This window comes from Chenopodium album, chromosome 6 (assembly GCF_948465745.1).
Source record: "Chenopodium album chromosome 6, dcCheAlbu1.1, whole genome shotgun sequence".
In the NCBI taxonomy this organism is placed as follows: Eukaryota; Viridiplantae; Streptophyta; class Magnoliopsida; order Caryophyllales; family Amaranthaceae; genus Chenopodium; species Chenopodium album.
This window is the reverse complement of record NC_137839.1, coordinates 78,170,246-78,190,612: the sequence shown is the minus strand read 5'-3', so window position 1 is coordinate 78,190,612 and position 20,367 is coordinate 78,170,246. Positions and strand designations below refer to the sequence as shown.

General features: G+C 34.8%; 2 protein-coding genes and 1 pseudogene across 4 annotated transcripts; 1 reads left to right on the top strand and 2 right to left on the bottom strand.

Annotated features, from left to right (window-relative positions):
* Position 1: 1 nt before the first annotated feature.
* LOC145636476 (umecyanin-like) lies at positions 2-1,545 on the bottom strand. Its single transcript, XM_081688050.1, has 2 exons — positions 1,182-1,545; positions 2-442 (listed from the first exon to the last, which is right to left on the bottom strand). Exons 1-2 carry the CDS (start codon positions 1,366-1,368, stop codon positions 84-86), a joined length of 546 nt encoding a protein of 181 aa, XP_081544176.1. The 5' UTR covers positions 1,369-1,545; the 3' UTR covers positions 2-83.
* A 3,856-nt stretch (positions 1,546-5,401) lies between these two features.
* LOC145635431 (alkaline ceramidase-like) lies at positions 5,402-11,250 on the bottom strand (annotated as a pseudogene). The gene is made up of 3 exons (XR_014113843.1): positions 10,984-11,250; positions 6,920-7,298; positions 5,402-6,453 (listed from the first exon to the last, which is right to left on the bottom strand). The product of XR_014113843.1 is annotated as an alkaline ceramidase-like (transcript).
* Positions 11,251-12,097: 847 nt separating this feature from the next.
* Positions 12,098-20,367, top strand: LOC145636475 (transcription initiation factor IIF subunit alpha-like). 2 transcript variants are annotated; one of them, XM_081688048.1, is made up of 9 exons: positions 12,098-12,467; positions 12,560-12,727; positions 15,635-15,780; positions 16,193-16,566; positions 17,274-17,389; positions 18,628-18,798; positions 18,908-19,114; positions 19,222-19,437; positions 20,039-20,367. In XM_081688048.1, the coding sequence occupies exons 1-9, from the start codon at positions 12,297-12,299 to the stop codon at positions 20,132-20,134; spliced, it is 1,665 nt and encodes a 554-aa protein (XP_081544174.1). In that variant the 5' UTR covers positions 12,098-12,296; the 3' UTR covers positions 20,135-20,367. The 2 variants fall into 2 exon arrangements, with proteins under 2 accessions (XP_081544174.1, XP_081544175.1); XM_081688049.1 differs by lacking the exon at positions 12,098-12,467 and having other exon boundaries at positions 12,574-12,727; positions 15,539-15,780.

Sequence of the window (20,367 nt, the reverse complement as noted above, 5' to 3'; positions counted from 1 at the left end):
AAATCACAATAATACTTTTTTTTTTTTTTAATATTTAAGTTCAAACAAAAAGTAATAAGAAGTTAATAAAAATGATAATATACTTATATCCCCATATAATAGAAAATGATTGTAGCAATAATCATGAAAGTGGGCCCACAAATCTTAGTTGAAGAAGATGGAGCAGTGGGTTCTTGGGCCAAGACAGAATTCCATGATGATGTTGATGATTGAATCACAGCCGTTGATTTGGACTTGATCTCAACAGGAAGCTTTAACCCTTTTTTACAACTTTCAGAATTTGTACTTGCGAAGTAGCGGATCCCTTCCTCTTCTAGTGAGATTTTATCTAAGCCGTTGTCATAAATTTTGATTGGTTTGCTCAAATCACACGACTCAAATTCATCCTTGCTTTTTAACTCGACTATCTTGTCTTCGTCTAAGCCACTAGAGTAGGCAAACCCTGTGAATTAGCCACGTCAAAAAGGTTTTGCTAGATTAAATTAGGGACTGTAATTTCAAACGTGGTACACATATTATTGATACATACTTTTAAACAAGATCGTCTTACCATCATAAGACAACTTTATAAGTAGATTGTTCTAATAATGATCAAATTAGACACAAATATTTCTCTAATCAGTAACGAAAAAGAAAGCAATTAGCATTTGATATGATATTTTAAAATTATTAGTCACGTAGTCTATAACTATTAGCTACCAATCTTGATAACGTGTATCAACACATAATAGACATGAATTTAAATTCATATATGGCATACTTGTATAATTTACCAAGTTAGTATCTATGTACACAAATTGAGTCATGGGCAATTGGGCATCAACCCTAATAGGGCTAATATAGAAATAATTAGGCAATCACTCTCCCAATTGACAAAATCATGGGGTTTCTCAGTAACATCTCCAATATTCCAAAACTATTTGAAAAAAAAAAAAAAAAAAACTCTTTTTATTTTCACAAACCTCCTAAAAACCCCTAACAACTCAAGTTAATTGCACGAAATTGGTCTAGTAAAAATATCAAAACCAACTCTAAAACTTTGATAGAATATAAAAAACCAATCGAGTTTATGGTTAGAATCTCATAATCAGTTTTTTTATTCTATCAAAAATGACACAAACACGAGTTCAAGAAATAGAAATTGTAAAGACACAAAGATGAAGTAGTGTAAGAAAGCATACATAGGAAGTCCCCAACAACAAAACTCCGGCCAGCAGCCCACGAGGCGATATCGGAAGCGAGTTCCCAACCACGATCATCTCCGACGACGTGGTGAACTTGAGCCTCGGCCTTTTTGCCACCAAAAACAAACACAAACACCATCATCAACAACAATAACATGAACAAGTTTTTCTTTACGCAACCCATTTTTTGCACAATTTCACTAGTGGTAGAAATTAAAAATGCAACAAAAAGTGTAAAGGGAGTTTATAAACAGCAAAAAATAAGAGTGAATAAGAAGCCTAAATATTATTATTACAACTACCAGTACCCTTTTTATATTTTTCTCATAGCCTTACTACAACTACCAGTCTCTTTTTATCTATCTTTCAAACTCACTTTTCAGTTATTTAATTTTATTTATTTTAATTTTATTTGTAGTTTTTGTTTTATTTTGCTTGTTACGTACTTTCACTTTTGTACAAAGTAAAGGATGTTTCAAGGCAGTTTCCTAAGGGACCTATGTATTTGTCACAAGTATTTAAATTAGTGAGGTGTATTTCTTGCCTACTAAATTTAACATTATTAGGAAAATCTTGGAATTATTGATTAAAGAGACAAAATGAAAACCAATAGAAAAAAAATGAAAGCTCCAAATAAATAGAGTTATACAGAGTATTGTATTGAATTATTGAAATACAATCAAAATGGTGTGATAACATTTTTTTTTTTTAGGAAAAAACAAAAGATATTTAGTCCCGCTAGTTAAGTTTTGCCTCCTTTCTACTCAACTTATTCAAAAATTTAAATTACATAGTCGACGAGTATAAGATAGAGTTAAGCACAAATTCAGGTACTCAATTCTTCCTTTTTTCACCGTTTAGGTACTTAATTTTTTTTACTTTGCTTTTGGGTACTGAGTTAAGAAATCCGGCCAAAAAAAATAAATCAGCCTAAGAATTCAGTACCTTTGGTTAAAGAATTCAATACCTTGGTTAAGAGAAAGTGGGCCCCACCCGGTTAAAAAAAATTCGCTGGTCACCCTTAATTTTTTTTTCCTTTCTTATTCTTTATTCCCCCTTTTTGCTCCCTTTATTCTTTCCTTCTCTGGAAATTCTGCTGCGTCATTGTCGAAGAACATGAGCAAGCTTGGGCTCGATTCTGGGGAAAACGACACCAAAAGCCGCCATTTTTTTGAGGTAAGCTCAATTATTCATGGATTATGTTGATATTTTGATATAAATTTTGAATTTTTTGCCCATTTCTTGATGTTATTTGTGACCTAGGGTTTTCGATTTTTTGGGGTTTTTTTGAACAAATTGATGATGTCGATTTCTTGTGTTTTTTATGTTAAATTTGTTGCTTTGTTGTTGTTTGTTGTTGGATTAAGCTAGCAGCAGCAGGGGAAGAACCTAGCAGCAGCTTCTGTTTCTGTTTTTTTTTTTTTTAAAAAAAATTTATTTCTAAAAAATCTGGGAAAACCTTGTTGAAGAATTTGTGCCTAAATAGACATGGTGAATGAACCTGTTTTGATGATATTTATTGTTGGTGTACTGCTACAGCTTCTGCGTTGCTGTTTTTGGGGTTTTTTTTTTTTTTTATTTTTTTTTTTTTTATTGAAATTGAATCAGGGAAAATCGTTTTGGATGAATTTTGTTAAGAAAACATGGTGTGCTGCTAGTGTTTTGCAGGTGTTTTCATGACATTTTTTGGCCAAGTTCATGCCCCTTTAAATAGAGTAATAACGGCTAGTTTATGAGTCAAAGTTAAGAATTTTTTTTAAAATATTAATTTTTTAATTAGGTATGGTTAGTGATGAGTTAGTGGTGAGTTAGTTCACCTGAAAATCACTTTGAGTACCCAAAAGCAAAGCAAAAAAAATTGAGTACCTAAAAGGTGAAGAAAGGAAGAATTGAGTACCTAATTGTACTCTTAACTCGTATAAGATAAGTTGTTTGTCACTTTTTTTTTTTAATTTTTTTTTTAAGAAAGATGAGTTTGTCGCACAACATATTACATATGATTGATAGGAATAATAAGTTAATTCTAGTTCAAATAAAAAAAATTTATAAGTGAAGTGGTTAATGGTTATATATTGATATATTAAATTGATAACGGAAGTTGTGAAAGAATAATATGAATGAATTAAGCATGAGCATATGAATAGGCAAAAAATATGGAACGGCAAGATCATATTCTAACCACTCAAAGTTACTTCATGTTAATACTAAAAAGTAATATTGTATCGATATTTAAAGTAAAATACTTACGGCTTGTTTTGTAGCAACTAGCAAGTAATTAAACGTGGTAATAGACTAATAGGAAAGAAATTTAAAGTGTAATTTAGAATGAAATACAACATATAGGCTATAATCTCCGTATGAATCCAATCTCATCCCCCAAGGCCCCAAGCATGTATTTTTTTTTAACATATTTTTCCATTAATCTTGGAAAGTTAGAAAGAAAATGGTCATTCAGATCATGGGAATAAACATAATTTTTCTTTTCATCATTACATATAAATTCTTTCACATTACCATTGTATATAATCGGTATCAAAGGAGACGTTACAGTTATATACTCCGTAATTCTCTATATTAAAATATACGGTTACATAAATAAGCAAAAATTTTTTTTTTAAAAAGTTTTCTATTTTGAGGGTGAAATACTGAAATATACTATGTATATGCTCCCCTAATCCCAAGTTCCAAATAGACGAAATAGTGCTTAGTCCTCGTGGCAAGCGTGTGCCCTTTAAATTTACTTTTTGGGTTGTTGGATTCTCGGGTAAATAAATGTACCATTTTTTTTGTTGGATTCTCAAGTAAATTTACCATTTTGTCTTTTATTTAAGATGGTCATTCGTATTGGGTTGATTTAGATCAGCTATCTTTTAGGAATTGGATTAGATAGCATTTGTTCATTCTTAGGATGGAAACAATTTTTTGAATAGAATCCAAGGCTATCCAAATGTAGGTTACATATAAGAGATTGGTGAGCACGAACCACCCCTAATATCATGACTGAAAGTTACTTGGAGCCTATTCACATTTAATGAACTGAGTTAAACTGAACTTAATTGAACTGAATATTTTGTGAGAGAAGGAAATTAGGAACTGAACTGAATTGATTGGAGTTGAAGTGAACTGAACTGAAATTAAGTTTAAGTAAACAGGCCCTTGGCTTCCTATCTCCTCTTATATAAGGAATTTCTATTATTTCTCGTGATCCATAAAAAAATAAAAAATAAAAAAAAAATATGAGTAACATTTTACATTTAGATCCTGTTTAGTTTGATGTAAAATATTTTCAGTGAAAAATTAATTTTCATGGATAATATATTTTCAAGGAATCACAACACTTTTAAGACAGTTTTCCTTTATTTGGTTCTTACAAGAAAAGGTAAAGTGAAATTAAATATAGGAGCGGAAATGTGAGAATGGAAGGGAGGAAATTGTGATTTTCCATGTTTTGTGAATGGAAAATGTTTTTCACCATTATGAACGTAATTTTGGGAAATAATGGGGAAATCATTTACCCTGAAAGCATTTTACATCAAACACAAATGAAGCCTTAATTGAAACCAAAACTCCTTCGTATAAATAGAAATTTTTCTTTGGAAAATTATTTATTTTTTACTCTGTACAAGATATTACTCTCATTCAAACTTATCTATCGTTTTTTTTTTTTTTTGTATTCCGTCCGGTTCACGCTTTGGGCTAATCCGAATTCGGTTTGGTTCCAGTCCCCTTTCAATTTTGGAATCAAACTTATCTTCCGTTTCATTTATGGAAAAAATTAAGAGGCTCTTAAGTGGGGGCAAAATACAGAGTAAAAGAAGATAAAGTCCAATTTGTACGAGTAACAAGCGTCAGATTAATTGACCACATAAATTACTACTGGGGCCTGGGAGCACGAGTTCCATGCATACAACATAACTCTCGTGTGAGTAGTGTCTCGTGGCGTAATAGCAAAGATATAAACTTGTACGAACGGTACCTAGACTACCTACAGACGACCTACTACAGTACTGTTCTTTTAAGCCGATAATAAATTTTGGTAATCGGTAATTGATCTACTTTATTGAAATTCTCGCATCGTGTTTTCAAAAAAAAGATAACACATGTACGATTGTTAATCAAAATATGAAGGCATTCAAACAAGCATACCAATTACTACTTCGTATTAAACACGAAAGAGGTACAATATCAAAGTCACAAAGGCGTCAAGTTGTACAAATGTATAAATCACCAAAATGGTTGCATAAGCAAGAAATTTTAGCTTCTTGGTAACAGTAATAAGACAAATGAATCAAAGAATTTACACTTTCCACCAAATGAAGAAACCCGAAACTTACCGAAGAACTGTAGAGCCTATACTTGAGTTCTACTAACAGAAAAACCTATCATAGCTTCATCTAATCTAGACCCTAATATAAAAACAAGAATATTTGCTTTACCAAAATTGCCCGTAACCATCTCAAGAATAGTTTTGTGACAAGCCATGCTTCAAAACAGGCTTTGTCAAAGAGGCTAGAGTAATTGGCTAGTTCTCCGACTTCCAGGTGTGAAGCTCATTCTAGGAGAGAATTCCCTTAAATTCCCCCCTTTTAAGATGGGCCTTCTCCTTACCCAAAAAAGTAGTACTTCAGAACAGGCTTTGTCAAGATTGTCAAGTCCCTTCTGAGTGGGTTACTATCAGGCAGTGAGACACCTTTATCTGTGGAGTACTTAAGGGACCGGGAAAGGTGTTCAACCAGCTTTGCGTAATTGTGTTTGTTCACTGAGATTTTGGTTTATTGTTCTTCACAGAGGGGACAAGACCCAAAAAATGAACAATCTTTGGACCCCATCCTCAGCTGCTGAGCACGACAAAACATCGGAAATGCATTTGCAAAGTAAAAGTTAAAGCCCATAAAGATGTGCCATAAAGCATGCCCTTGTGGATTGATAGGCCAACCAGATATATGCTCGCAGAAAACACGGTCACAAACCCAACACAGGCTTGCAAGAAATAAAGTGATCACATAAAGCTTTGCAAGACGCTTGGCTGCAGAATCCCCTGTGTGGATGTAGTATTTGTACATCCAAGGGATACAAAGGAGGCAGAGCACAGCATAATGAACTTTAAAACTAATCTTGAAATGAAATACTGAATACAACGGCAAAAATAACACCACAGAGGAAGAGGAATGTGGGCATTGTGCTTCAGTAATGCCAATCAGGTGAATACAGAATGTAGATATCAAGGAGCATTTCCCAAACAATTGGAGTTTCATCACTATCCTGTTGCCTGTAAAACAAATAACAGGCATGTTTCGTGCAGGAATAATCAACATTTTTCAAATGAACAATGATGCTACCAATACCAGATATCTCAAATAGAATCCAGGCATTAAAATTGAAGCAATGAACACAATACAGCAATGAACAGGCAAGGTTGTAAAATTCTGCAATATAAGATGAGAAAAAATAAGTCAAAAATGAAAAAAAGAGTGTGAAGGGGGGGTTGCATAAGAAGAAAGACACAAAAAGGATCCCACCAATCTAGTAGCCTGACAAGTTAAACACCTCAATTTCAATTAACCAAAGACTCAAGGTGCAAAAGATATGATCAAGCTGTCAACTAGTCAGACCAAGGAAGTCATGAACTAATAAATGCACAAATTTTACCATTAGATGCAATGGTGTAGAATCATATCCAAGAAACTACGATAGGGTAAAAAAAAATATGATAATTTATTAATTAAGTTACTTACACACGTTGCACTGTTCCATGGAACGATATGCTCCCCTTTGCAAGTATCATATATTCATATTTGAAAGGTGAAGAACAGTAAATCTCTTCTCAAAACCCTGACTTAAGGCAATTATGAGGCCAATGACAGCTAAGATGATAGCTGGTATATTAGATATTGTGTTGTAAAATTCTGCAATATACGATGAACAAACATAGTTGTCTTCAGGGTTTCAAAAAAAACATAGTTGTCTTCACACCAGTCAATAGAGGATGTGACTGGGCCCCAGAAGTTTAACATTTCATCATCCATTGATCATAAAGCTGGTGAACCCCAATGTTGGTCGATATAGATTGATTATTCGAAACCTTGCAGAGCTCTTATGATCTCCAAGCTATTCCTGCATATATAGGCCTAATATTTAGCTAAGAACAAAATATCTTCCCTCCTTTCCCAGTCAAGAAAAGATGTATGTTTAACACATAGTGAAGAGCTCAAGACAAAAGCAAAAATTAAAATAAAACAGAATTAGGGAAAAATAAACAGGCTTAACAAAGCACTTGACAATAGTCACAAAGAGTTATGTCACGGAAGATTTTAGACTTGATGACACAGAAAGTCTCATGCTGAGAAAGCAAAAGTCTTCTTAAGCAATAGGAAGAATGAGCTCTAAACTGAATCATATAACTACTTTATTGCCTGAGAATCATCCAAGAATAATAACAATGAAGATACTGCCTAAATAATGAGTAAGATGATTTCTGAGGGTTGAAAACATGAGAATCCATTATTTAATTATTTAACGATAAGTACTTGAACACAAAATAACAAAAGATTTAATGCAAATTCTGTTGTATGTTAAAAATAATGTTACAATAGTATGACAACGATGAGAGTAGAAAAAACAATAGAAGGATGAAAATCCCAGATGTGCAGGAAATGGACAATGAAATGGTTTAATTCTCAATGAACCCACGATCAACTAGACAAATACCTTACAAATAGAAACACCACGAGCGAATTACTTCATACGAAGTGAAATGGCATACCAGTAGTGTATACCTCCAACAAAAGAAAGGTGCAAAAGCTTAAAGAAATAACAATACCATTCTAAGTGAGACATTTAACGGTTAAAATGGCATGGGAATAAGTTTGTACCCATTGTCTAAATATTAATAGTTTCCGATCATGGTCCTCTTGATTTATATAATTCCTTCACCTAGAGAAAAAAGAAATCGAAAAAGGGAGCATACGCATCCGCCAAAAGTTGATGGAGCGGAAGGGGATACTAATGAAGCGTATAATAATTTAGGGTAAGCATAAGTATACACCAAAAAGCCTTACCCTTCATCGTTATCTCCTTCGGCTCATCGGCATTACTCTGACATAAAATACTTTTGACCCCACCACTTTTGTCTCTAATCAACTCAACTAAACCAAAAGTTAACAAAATGAATAATGCGTAAAGGGTGATCTTAAGGGATGGAGGGAGTAAAAGTTTAGACACCGGGTAAAAAATAAATTCCCATACCATTTTTAACCTTAAAAATGGTTTCACTCAAAGTATAAACTATAAAGTATATTGTACTTAAGACCAAAAGAAATTATAGCATGTTGGAAGCAAAGCTTTTCCTCTATCTGATGGGCAAACAAACAAAAGAGGTGAAATGGGGAAGGCATTGTGGCTCTCGTTGTTCCTCCCAGCCAAAGCTTTAGAACTCTGTCTGAGCCTACGAGTAAAGAAGCTAGCAAAGAAACTACTAAATGTGTATGAATTACAAAAGGGCAAACAGTGGTATTCTGTCTCCTACATTCACTCAGGTTCACCAATCTCTCCTACGGCTGCATGACCTAAAATACTATCTTTGTTCAATTGATTCTTTAAGGCCAGTCTGCAAGCGTTCATCATGTTGAAATCACAAAAATAAATCTCTTTTAAAACTTTCAATTACATGGCAAAATATAGGTCTCTTTTGAATTAGTTATGGAGTGGACGGTGGCTATTATCTTTTCATAGAGCTCCAAATTTTTGCTACTCATGTTTCTTAGATACACTTAGATACAGCTAGACACTTGGTAACACCCCAAAATTCATATTATATCATATGCGGATATGCCTGAAACCCTCAGGTACGAATGCTTCGCTCTTTCCCCTATTGTTCCTCTATACACGTTCTCCAACATGCCTTATCAGGATTACTTTCATTGGAGTTTGAATACTACAGGATCCCATCCAAGCATTCGCCACGAATTTCTATTTGCATCATGCACTAATCTAAAAACACACTTAAATATACATATTATATCAACCAACATCACAACTGACCAAATATCAAATGAACAAACCAAATGTATGTACCATAATCTTACTCTAAGCAAAGCAAACCCACATGAACAAAACACATATCTACAAGACTACTGTCGGATAATATAAACTCCTTGATTAGAGTGATTTCCATTGATCAATATTTATAGGGTTACAATGAGAAACCTAATCATATTAGGTAACTCTATAAGATATGTACAGATATCAAAGATAATCTTATACAAAATATATCCTAAACCTAGGATGAGAATATTCTATGTATATTCTCTATCACATCCCCGCAGTCGGAGCGGGAGAAAATCGGATGCTCAGACTGGATCTGAATCACGCATCGAACGTTAAGGATAGTATAGTAACCCATGATCAAAAGAGAAGTAGTAGACGTGTGCTGGTGATGACGATGAGAAGCAACAACCACGACCTACGTATAGTAGAGATATGCGCTTTTAGGCCGAAGGAGAAGAGTCACGCATATACTTAGGCTAAGTTGCAGATCCAGAGAAGAAGAAGCTAAGGGATCAGACCATCATCGGGGAGAAGACACTACACTACTACGTGAAATCACAATTGAAGAAAAACAAATAAAATTGCGCAAGAAAAGATTAAATCCCACCGCTTGAAATTAATCCATTCTCAAAAGAGAAACCAGGTAGCAAGAAGTAATACTCCACAAAGATTCCAAGTGCTGCAACAATAAAAGGAGCTAACTTGATAGCAAAAGAGATGTGCAAAAGTTGACCTTATTGTGATATACCAGCACCAAAACAAAATCTATGTGATTATGTGTTAAAAAAAACCAATGAGGCAATGTAAGAATCATTGTTGGTCATGGGGAGGTGGAAATAGAGTACGGCATATGGAGTAGGTTGGCAGATGTGGTTACTGCCAGTAGTGGGAGGCGGTAGTGTATGCGATTGCCAACAATGATGGAGGAGTGGGAGGCGCAAGGTTACATAAAGATTCTAAAAAAAAAAACTTTGAGAAAAGAAAAAAAAAATTATATGTGTGTTTGTGGAAGCATAAAAAACTTTGTATATCCCGCCGGTGGGTTTAATTTTCTAACCCACCGGCGGGGTGAGAATTTTTGTATATAATCCCAAGATCTAACCTAAACTGTGATACCATGTCAGATAATATAAACTCCTTGATTAGAGTGATTTCCATTGATCAATATTTATAGGGTTACAATGAGAAACCTAATCATATTAGGTAACTATAAAATATGTACAGATATCAAAGATAATCTTATACAAAATATATCCTAAACCTAGGATGAGAATATTCTAGGGATATTCTCTATCAACTACAACATGGCAGCAATAAGTGTCTGATCAATTATGTCAATGTTTAGTATATCATATTATCATACAATGTCAATGTTTAATCCAGCAATAAAAACACCCAACACCCATAAAACAAAATCCAAGCACATACCCACAAACCCAAATAGTTCAAAATCCAAAATTCATCCTTTTATGTTTCCTATGAGTAATACCAATGCCCATAATTCATAGATGTTGAAATTCAGATATCATACTCAAAATGCAATCTTTAAAGGCTATATCTAACACACACATAATTACAAATCATTCTCACATTTGATTAAAAAGTTAAATTGCAAGTTAACAATTATATTCAACTGATACAAATTTTACCAAAAGAAAGGCAAATAATCTAATCAAACACCTATCAACTCACAATCCATAAAAAGGGTTAAATGTCTGATAAACAACACTTAAAGGAAAAATGTTATAATTACCTTTATGAGAAGAGATGAAATCACTGAACTTTTACTTTCTAATGCATCAATTTTTCAAGGGAAGAGAGAGACAGATGTCGACTTTTAACCTCAGTCTCCCTTTGATTTTTTGTCCGGTCACCTCCGTTCTTAGGTGGGTCCCCGTTCACCGGTCGCCGCCATTCTCGGTGGGTTGCCGGTGAGGGAATAAAATATCAGAGAGCAAAGGCAGGCAGCATCCACTGATCACTGTGTACAAAGTAAATAGTGGAAATGTGAGGCTAGGTGGAAAAATAAAAAATGTACCGTAATTTTAAGGACTCTCCAAGGACTCCAACCTCAACTCTCACGTTTGTTTTGGTCATGTGCATCACCCTCCACTATCGCGCCTTCTCATGTGATCTCTCGCTAGCACTTTAGCCAACTTGACCTCCTTTATGCATTATTGTATTAAGGTAAAAGAAGTAAGAATTCCGAAGAAATACATTTATTATTTATGGAATATCATTTTTAAATTGTATGTCATATTCACAAAATCGAAATTGTGCAGCTGAGTAAGTATGTAGTTTGAAACAAAAACAATATCTAAAATCTAATACAGTACTTTAGTCTAGATTATGGACATATTTTTGTATGTTCATAATATGAGATACGGATTATGAAATACATTAGTTTGACAGACTTGTTCACTACGGACTACAGAGTAATACATAATTTTGATCATTTCACTTTATTGGTCAAGGCCTCTAAACCACCATACAATTTGAGGGAGCTCTAGTTTCTTTTATTAATAAACATAATTTGTTATCATGAGGCTAAAATTGTAAATTTGCAATATTATAGGCAAAATCACTAAACCTAAATAAAATCATTTATGACGACTTTACGCTTATAAACCGTGAATAAAAAGAAGAGTCTATTTATGTACGTTTTTGTCATTTGAAAAACATACAAAGTATTTTGTACTACCTCTATTTCATACGGAGTATTATTTGCAACGAGCCAACGTTTAGACATTTTTCAGTATATTTCATGTCAAATCGTTGCAAAAAATAAAAATAAAAATAGTACAAAGTATATCAAATACAGAGCACCATCTTTCCGACAACCACGGCTTCATCATTTTATCGGAGGCCTTGTAAATAAAAGCCTAAATCGAGCTCATTTCTTGGCAAAATTAATTCCAACACAAACCACTCTCCAAAATCAAACAAAAAAAAAACCCTGTTCATAATTCATACGAAACTTACAAACCCTAATTCTTCAAACTATAATCCCTAATCCCCGATAATCTTCTTCCAATTTCCAGAAATTCTTGCTACAAAACCTCAGCTATGTCGTTCGATTTGATGCTGAAGCCAACATGTGGTCGATGCGGATCAAGCAGCGATCTCTACGGCAGCAATTGCAAGCATTTGACGCTTTGCTCTAACTGCGGTAAAACTATGGCGGAAAATCGCGCTAAATGCTTCGAATGTGGCACTCCTATCACTCGATTGATTCGTGTGCGCAATTTTCTCTCTCATCTTTATCATCATATGATTCATTTTCTGTTGAATTGAATGAATTTGAATTTTTTGATTGATAAATTTTGTAGGAGTATAATGTTAGGACGAATTCGAGCAATGATAAGAATTACTTCATTGGGAGATTTCCGACTGGATTGCCGAATTTTTCCAAGAAGAAGAGTGCGGAGAATAAATGGACTTTGCAGAAAGAAGGGATTCAAGGGCATCAAGGTCGCCAGATTAGCGATACTATGAAGGTAAAGCTTTCTAAGTTTGTGGGGAAGAGCTAATTTTAGAATTGGGTGTACCATTTAATTGATTAATGTTTAGGGTTTTTAGTCACTTTTCTTTATTGGTTGTTTATCTTGGATTGTGGAAACAATATGGTTGATAAGTGCTTAGCTGGTAAAGAGTAAACTCTATTGTAATTAGGTGATTAATTATTCTTTGAGAGTTGATCAATTTGTCAAATGGCGGTATCAGTCGCAACTGTTTGGATCATTTGATTCGTGTGTGAAGTAGAGGTGGTCGGGTTGATAAGATGCTCATTGGGGCACGCTTGAAGCTTGTATGGGAAATACGTGATCAGTGTGGGAAGGGTGTTCGTTGATTTGTTGCTACCCAGAAAAGCAATATGTTTATGGCTTCTAGTTGTTGCGATTTGTGGATTTTGAGTGGTTTAGCTTTTGCTGAACAAGTGATTGTAGATGGACAGCTTTGTGGATGCTAGATGAACAATCATTTTGGTGCATTTGTATGTGCTCTCTTTTCGGGGAAGGAGGATGGGGATTGAATTATAAGTGAATGGTGTTAGCATGAAGAATTTTAAGTTGAAACCTGAAAATATTGCATGTGGGGGACAGAGCACAATTGAAGATATGGTTATATGGTTTTACTTATACTTATCATAATTAATAGTAAAGTAAGAAGGGTGATCTAAACATCAATCTTGTTATTTATATGGACGTCCCATCACGAACTTTACATTTTGGCTTGAGTTGAAGATTAAGAATGGTTGTTAAATGTGTAATGAAATTTCAAATGATAATATGTTTGACAAAAAGGAGAAAGGATCAGCGGGGTGGAGAGAGGAGGAAAAGGTATTTTGTAAATTATTAGCTATAAGTTAAAAGCAAATATGAAGTTTATTTTGAGGCACCTTTAATGATAAGTTTGAAATCAAGGAAAGGAGGGAGTGTTTATTTTGCTCTAGTAATTATTTGTGCTACCCACTTATTAAGATAGTATAGGGTTCTTTTTCAAACTTTAAAAAGGTTTCCTGTCACTCAATATATTACTTTGTTTAGGTAAACTACTTCAGGTGGGAGTGTATGTGAAAAACTTAAGAAGACTAATATTGCATCACATCCTCTCAAGTGTTTGTAGAGTGACATGATTGACACTATATTGAGATTTTCTGTTTCTATTATGCAATAGACCGAGCTAAGCCATCCAAACCGATTCAAGTTTATGCAAGGAAAAAGCACAAAACAACAAAAGAGCAGGAGCAGTAGAGGACAAAAGAGAATTTTTCTCTGAATTGTGGGTTTACAGCCACATGGCAGAGTGTGACAGGGTGCTCTGAATTCTAGGGTAACTCTGGGAATGAGGTGACTGAGTATTTAAGGGGAAAAGCAGGGTTTTGTAAGGGTATGCCGATTTTTTATGTAATCACTAGACTAGTAGTAGCAGTAGCTTTTATTCCAAGACTCCACCTTTAGTGTAATAGCAGTAGTAGTAATCCTTGTAGTCATCTTCCATAATTAATCAGATATCCTTAAGCTTTCCTCTTATTTCACTGTGTGTGCTTGTGAGTACTGTTTCATTGGCAGGGGTGAGCTGAGTTCATAGCATATTACTCCCTCGGTCCCTATTTGTTTGTCCCATTGTCTTTTTTGGATCAAACTTTTAAAATCATCTCTAACCTATATGAAATAAGGTATTCATGTGGGGCCTTGTTGAATTCATTACAATGTCTACTTTAAGAATATTGAACTTTTATAATTATTGCGTGTATAGAATTGGAGATATTTATGTTTTAAGACGTATCTTAAAGGCCATGAAAAGTCAAATGGGCAGACAAAAAAGAACGTAGGGAGTATGATATAATAGAATGTTCTTTTAAATAAGGCTGTGATTGTTTTTGTATTGTCTAATGTAGCTGTATTTACCAGGGTCATGTATTTCGTGTATGCACAGAATATATGTATACAGCATAAAAGGCTTTCCTTATGCTGTAAATGTTGAAACTTGTTTCAATAAGCTAGTGGTCTTAATTTGAAAATATAATCCTGAAAGTCAAAATGATGTAAATGATTTGGCTCAAAGAGAGTACAAGATGTTAGATCCACGGATTAATTTTAAAATTTACTACCTTAAGCATGATGTTTTATCTATATATACTTTCTTAAAATTAATTTGTTATTTTCTATACTTGTGAACATGATATACTATCATGCCAATACATGTAAAGCTACCAGATGTATTCATTTTATAAAATTAATTGCTTGTTTGTCATTATTGCCAGTTTATATCCTTAATTTGCTTGGCATCTTTAATATTGTTCAGTCATCAGCTCTAAATTACAGAACTCTGTTATCAATAAAGATTTAATATATTTCGTTCTGTGTACCGCGTAAATTCAGACAGTTTTATGCACTCTTTTTACTTTTGTTTTGGGGATTGGAGATCTAAAGTTCTAAACTCTTGCTGTCTATCTTTCTATTTGTATGTAGATATATCTATCGTTGAACCTGCAATTATTTTTGATATTCAATTTGTTAGCTTTAATGTCTAGCTTCAAAGTCTTACCTCCCTGACTTGCCCACATGACGATTAGCTTATTTTGCACTGTAAAGAAGTTATTCTGTGTTGATTTGAAATCTTATTTGTCTTTTGGTGTCGAAATTGTTCCTTTCTTCCATATGTCTTTGTAAGGCTTATAGTTTGGTATCTATCGTTTAACTTGTAACTATCAAAACTAATAATAGTGATGGTCTTGGGCAGTCATTTAGTATATACGTTATCTGAAAACATGCAGTTATATTGCTTTCATCTTGTGTTTGTAGGTTACTTGATGTGCAGTCATGTTGGACAAGTTATTGACATTTCTTGCTGCTTGTTCCATGTGAATTATAGTAACATTGATGTGTAATCTTCAATAGGAGAAGTTAAAGAATAAGCCTTGGATGCTGGAAGATGAAACTGGTCAATCACAGTTCCAGGGTCATTTGGAAGGTGCACAATCTGCTACATATTATCTCCTAATGATGCAGGCCAAAGAGTTTGTTGCTATACCAGCTGGTTCTTGGTATGTGATAAATTTCACTCGTACAATTTAAGAACCCATTTTTCTTTCCAAAATTTAAGTTTAACTTAACCATAGTTGAAACTGTGTCCTTTATGTAGTATCCAATTATACTGTGCAGACAGTTACTGTATTTTGTGATTACTGATTGCACGCATCTTGTCTATTCTTTACAGTACAGCTATAGCTTTCAGGGCTTTATATCTCAGATGATATTGCTATCACATTCAAAGTAACTCAATAGTCAATAACCCTTATAATGTGGTGATGTGAGTCAAATATGATTCCATGATAACACTTTGGGCTGCTCTTAGTTTCTTATTGCATGAATTATTGGCATTCTCTCACCCCTCATTCCCCACCACCCCAAAACTAGTAATCCAAAAACAGTTTGTGATCACTTGTGCTATGCCAGGTACAACTTTAATAAGGTTGCACAATATAAGCAACTTACGTTAGAAGAGGCAGAGGAGAAGATGAAAAATAGGAGAAAGTTTGTTGATGGTTACGAAAGATGGATGATGAAGACAGCCAGCAATGGGGCTGCTGCATTCCCAACCTTTGATGCAAATCTTGTGAAAGATATTTCTACTGGTGGTGCAGGGAAAGGTCGCAAGAAATCAACTGCTGAAAAGGAGGGTAATGCTTCAGAAAAGGGAGAGGATGAAGGAGAAGAGGATGCAGATAGGAAGCCAAAAATTGGATCTAGCAACGGAGCTGATGACGACGACGGCAATGAAAGCCCTGCTGGAGGTGACTTTGATGATGAAGATGATAATATTGAGAAAGGTGAGGATTTTGTGTTGTTTTACATCTATTGTCATTATTATTATTTTTTGTGATTCCAGACTTCAAACCACATTGTCCTAAACTCTTTAAGATGGTCAGTGTTAAAATTTCTGGGTACCTACCTTTGGCCTATTTCTGATAGTGATGATATTTGATGTTTATGGCTCTTGTTATTAAGGTGAATGTCAGTACATGCCATTATTATTTATTTTGACATAATCTGGGCAACATCTGATCATATGATCAACTTCATATCTAGAGCTTAACACCCCTCCCCCCCCCCCCCCCCCCCCCGGGCTCTCTCTCTCTGTTTTGTGGACTTTAGGGTGTCGTGGGGTGGGGATGGGTCCTTTGTTGAAAACATGTATCAGGCACTGTTATTTATGTATCCCTAATCACTGTGGTTTGTATTGACTCTGTGTCAGGCACTGCTATGTATCAGATACTTCTATTATAAGAATTCCCCTACTTTTGATTTAAAGGTATCAAGTGTTAATAGGAGCATTTTAACCGATCTTTAGAGCTGTATTGATACCTTTTGGCACTTAAGAATGGTAGAATTTGCTGTTAATAGGGTCCTTGAAGGAGCTCTTCCACTTGCAATGATTGGTTGGGGTCATCTTATCAAATAGACTAGTTTAGGGTTTAAAATGAAACACAGCAATAACTAATCATGTTTTTGATTGCTTTTGTTTGGAATCATCTAGGTGATGACTGGGAGCATGAAGAAATTTTCACTGATGACGATGAAGCTGTTGGTAATGATCCTGAGGAGCGGGAAGACCTAGCTCCTGAAGTTCCTGCACCCCCAGAGATTAAGCAGGTTTGTGTTCAATGAACCATTTTATACATCCAAATTGAACTGCCCTAAAGCAGTTTCTGTAAGGGCCTGTCTGTTCAACTTATTGTCATTTGTATTAATAAAAATAAGGGTCGAGAAGGGTTACTCAAGTTTAAATTACAACTTAATACAGTCTAAACTAGATAAGTTAAGATTAGTAAAATCTGATGGATAAAACGCACCCTAAGTTATCTGTTTAGTCATATGTTACTTTATTTGGACTTGGTTTTAGGTATTGTGCTGAGCCTATGGATGGTTAGTATAATTGGAAGTTTAATGGTTTGGCTTCTGATTTAGCAACCCCTCGATCATTATGCTGCTAGAGGCAAAAGTGCATTTCATTTCTTTGCTATATTAATTTCAACTAGATTATCCCTGTACGATGCACGGTTTCTTTGCTGTAGTATAGAACTCGTATATACAATGAATCTTTTCAATTTTTTCATAAATTCGTTGGAAGGAGATTTCTTAAAAGAAATACACTTAGAATATTTCAGAAAATTTCTGTACATTTGAATATTAGTTAGTGTTAAGGAATTGAGAAGGAATGATAGATCTTTAAATCAAAATAAAGGAATACGGTTGTTATTCAATTTACTACACTTTGATTTTTGGATTAAAGTTGTTGAAAGAACTTACTTAGCTTGTTTACGACGTATCACACAATCAATCAATCAATCAAAGCCTTAATCCCATAAGTGGGGTCGGCTACATGAACCAAATTTGATTATTCCGTGTAATCATCGACAAAGATCCTCCTCATGTAAATCCAAAAACTTCATATCCTTCCTAACTCTTTCCAACCAAGACATTTTCGGTCTCCCTCTCCCTCGTTTAAGCCCTCTATGGGCCCACCCTTCCACTCTTCAAAGGAAAAAAAATCCTTTCTGGGGCAAAAAAATCATCAATGGTTTTAGGCGGGAAAAAATTTCATAAGAAAGTAACATGTATACAGTTCTGAGGAGAGATAAAGTCAGCAATGTTTTGTTTTTGTAATACTTAATATTCCAAGATTCTTTCATTATGTAAATCAACTGGGCCCTCTGTGTCCAGACTCTGAAGAAGTTCAATTGAGGATTATAATCTGATTTTAGGAGTAAATGATGTTCACTAGGATGTCAGAATTGCTCCTTTTGGCTGACTGAAGTGGTATCATTTGTGGATTTGCAAATTGAATTATTATTATTATTTGAATGATACTCATATATAAAGTTTCTTAGGACGAGGATGACGATGAGGCTAATGAAGAGGAGGGAGGACTGAGCAAATCAGGAAAGGAGCTGAAAAAATTGCTGCAGGGACAGGCCAATGGGCTTAATGAGTCTGACAGAGACGAAGAAGATGACAGCTCAGCCAAAAAAAAGAAAGATGAAGAGGATGATGATGATGACGTAAGTATTTAGTAGCTGCATATTATTTTCTTCATAGACATTAATGCTAGTTGCCTTTTTCTATCTGAAATTTTGTTGCATTCACCCCAATCAATTTATATAATGTTAGGATGAGGAAGATCGCCCTTCTCCCGTTTTAGCTCCGAAGTTGAAGGACCCTAAAGATGAGCCAGCTGATAGCAGCCCTGCAAAACCAGCTCCTGGAGGATCTTCTCGGGCAACTCCTGCCTCAAAATCAGCAAAAGGAAAAAGGAAAAATGGTGATGATACAAAATCTTCTAGTGCAGCTCCTCATAAGAAGGTGAAAACTGAAAATGTAAGTCGCTTTCTTACCTGACCTTTTTTCATTTGCTTGTTATACTGTTGATGTAATTTGTCGTTTTTAGTTCCTTTCACTCGACTGATTTTGATGTTGGGGGGTAGGATGTGAAATCAGCCGCAAAGGAAAATGCATCAAAAAATGGTGGGGCCCCAAAAGTTACACCACCATCGTCTACAAAGGCTGGTACATCTACTTCAGGAACACCTGCTCAGGGCCCTGTCTCGGAAGAAGAAATTAGAGCTGTATTGTTGCAAAAAGCGCCTGTAACCACTGCTGATCTTGTGGCCACATTTAAATCAAGACTAAAGTCACCAGAGGTACATATTAATATATTATTTCTTTTTTACTCGAGGCACATTGTTGGGTACATGATGTTATGATTGAATTGCACGGATCTGAATTTTGGTGCTGTTAGAAATCTATGTTCCATCGTGGCTATGATTTGTATCTTGACATAATCATCATAAATTCATAATCCTCAAATTTAGGGGTGCCACTTCAGATGATCGGATCGGGTCTAATATGGTCAGGTTGGGACGGGTCAATTTTTAAAGTTAAGTCATGCTAAATTGTCATGTTTACGCGAGTCCAAATATCTGAATCGGATATTTTTCGGATCAGGTCGGGTCGGGTGTGCTTTTGACACCTCTACTCAAAATACATTTGTATGTTCACTTTTTCCTCTTCTAAGAAAAGTTTGCCTTACCAATATCAGTTGTCCGTGACAAGCAATATGTTTTTGTTGGCTGTTTGTTTGAATGGCTACTCATTGTTGTGCACAGTATTGAACCTTTATGATTTGGTTGTATCGTAGCTGGCATGGCTGTATATTTCTGTGGCGTACTTGTTAATTATACCAAATGATAAACAATGATATGTCTGAGTCTGTTCCTCAAGCCTGTTTTTTCTTTTTGGCAGGACAAGAAGGCGTTTGCTGATATTTTGAAGCGGATCTCTAAGATACAGAAGAGCGATAACAAGAGTTTCGTTGTGCTAAGGGAGAGGGGTAGATAAATCTGGTTATAATTCAGATAGAAAATAAGACGCTATATGTTTGATATTGTGAACTCTTTCATAAGGCAATGGAATATCAGGACTTGTAAAGCTGTAGAATTCATATCCTGACTAAACTAGTCTGATTAATTTCTGTGTGGAAATATTATATACTCGTACAACTTACTGCAATACCGCAAGGGGAATTATCTTATCTGAGTACTGAATATGAAAGAGCTCAATTTAAAGTACTT

What these genes read in the sequence shown, in the direction of transcription:
- LOC145636476 (XM_081688050.1), bottom strand. Translation starts at nt 1,368, where the DNA reads ATGGGTTGCGTAAAGAAAAACTTGTTCATGTTATTGTTGTTGATGATG. An exon ending in TGTTGTTGGGGACTTCCTAT is followed by an intron (nt 443 to 1,181) that starts GTATGCTTTCTT and finishes GCTAATTCACAG; the next exon opens with GGTTTGCCTACTCTAGTGGC.
- LOC145636475 (XM_081688048.1), top strand. Translation starts at nt 12,297, where the DNA reads ATGTCGTTCGATTTGATGCTGAAGCCAACATGTGGTCGATGCGGATCA. An exon ending in CTATCACTCGATTGATTCGT is followed by an intron (nt 12,468 to 12,559) that starts GTGCGCAATTTT and finishes TAAATTTTGTAG; the next exon opens with GAGTATAATGTTAGGACGAA. An exon ending in AGAAGGTGAAAACTGAAAAT is followed by an intron (nt 19,115 to 19,221) that starts GTAAGTCGCTTT and finishes GTTGGGGGGTAG; the next exon opens with GATGTGAAATCAGCCGCAAA.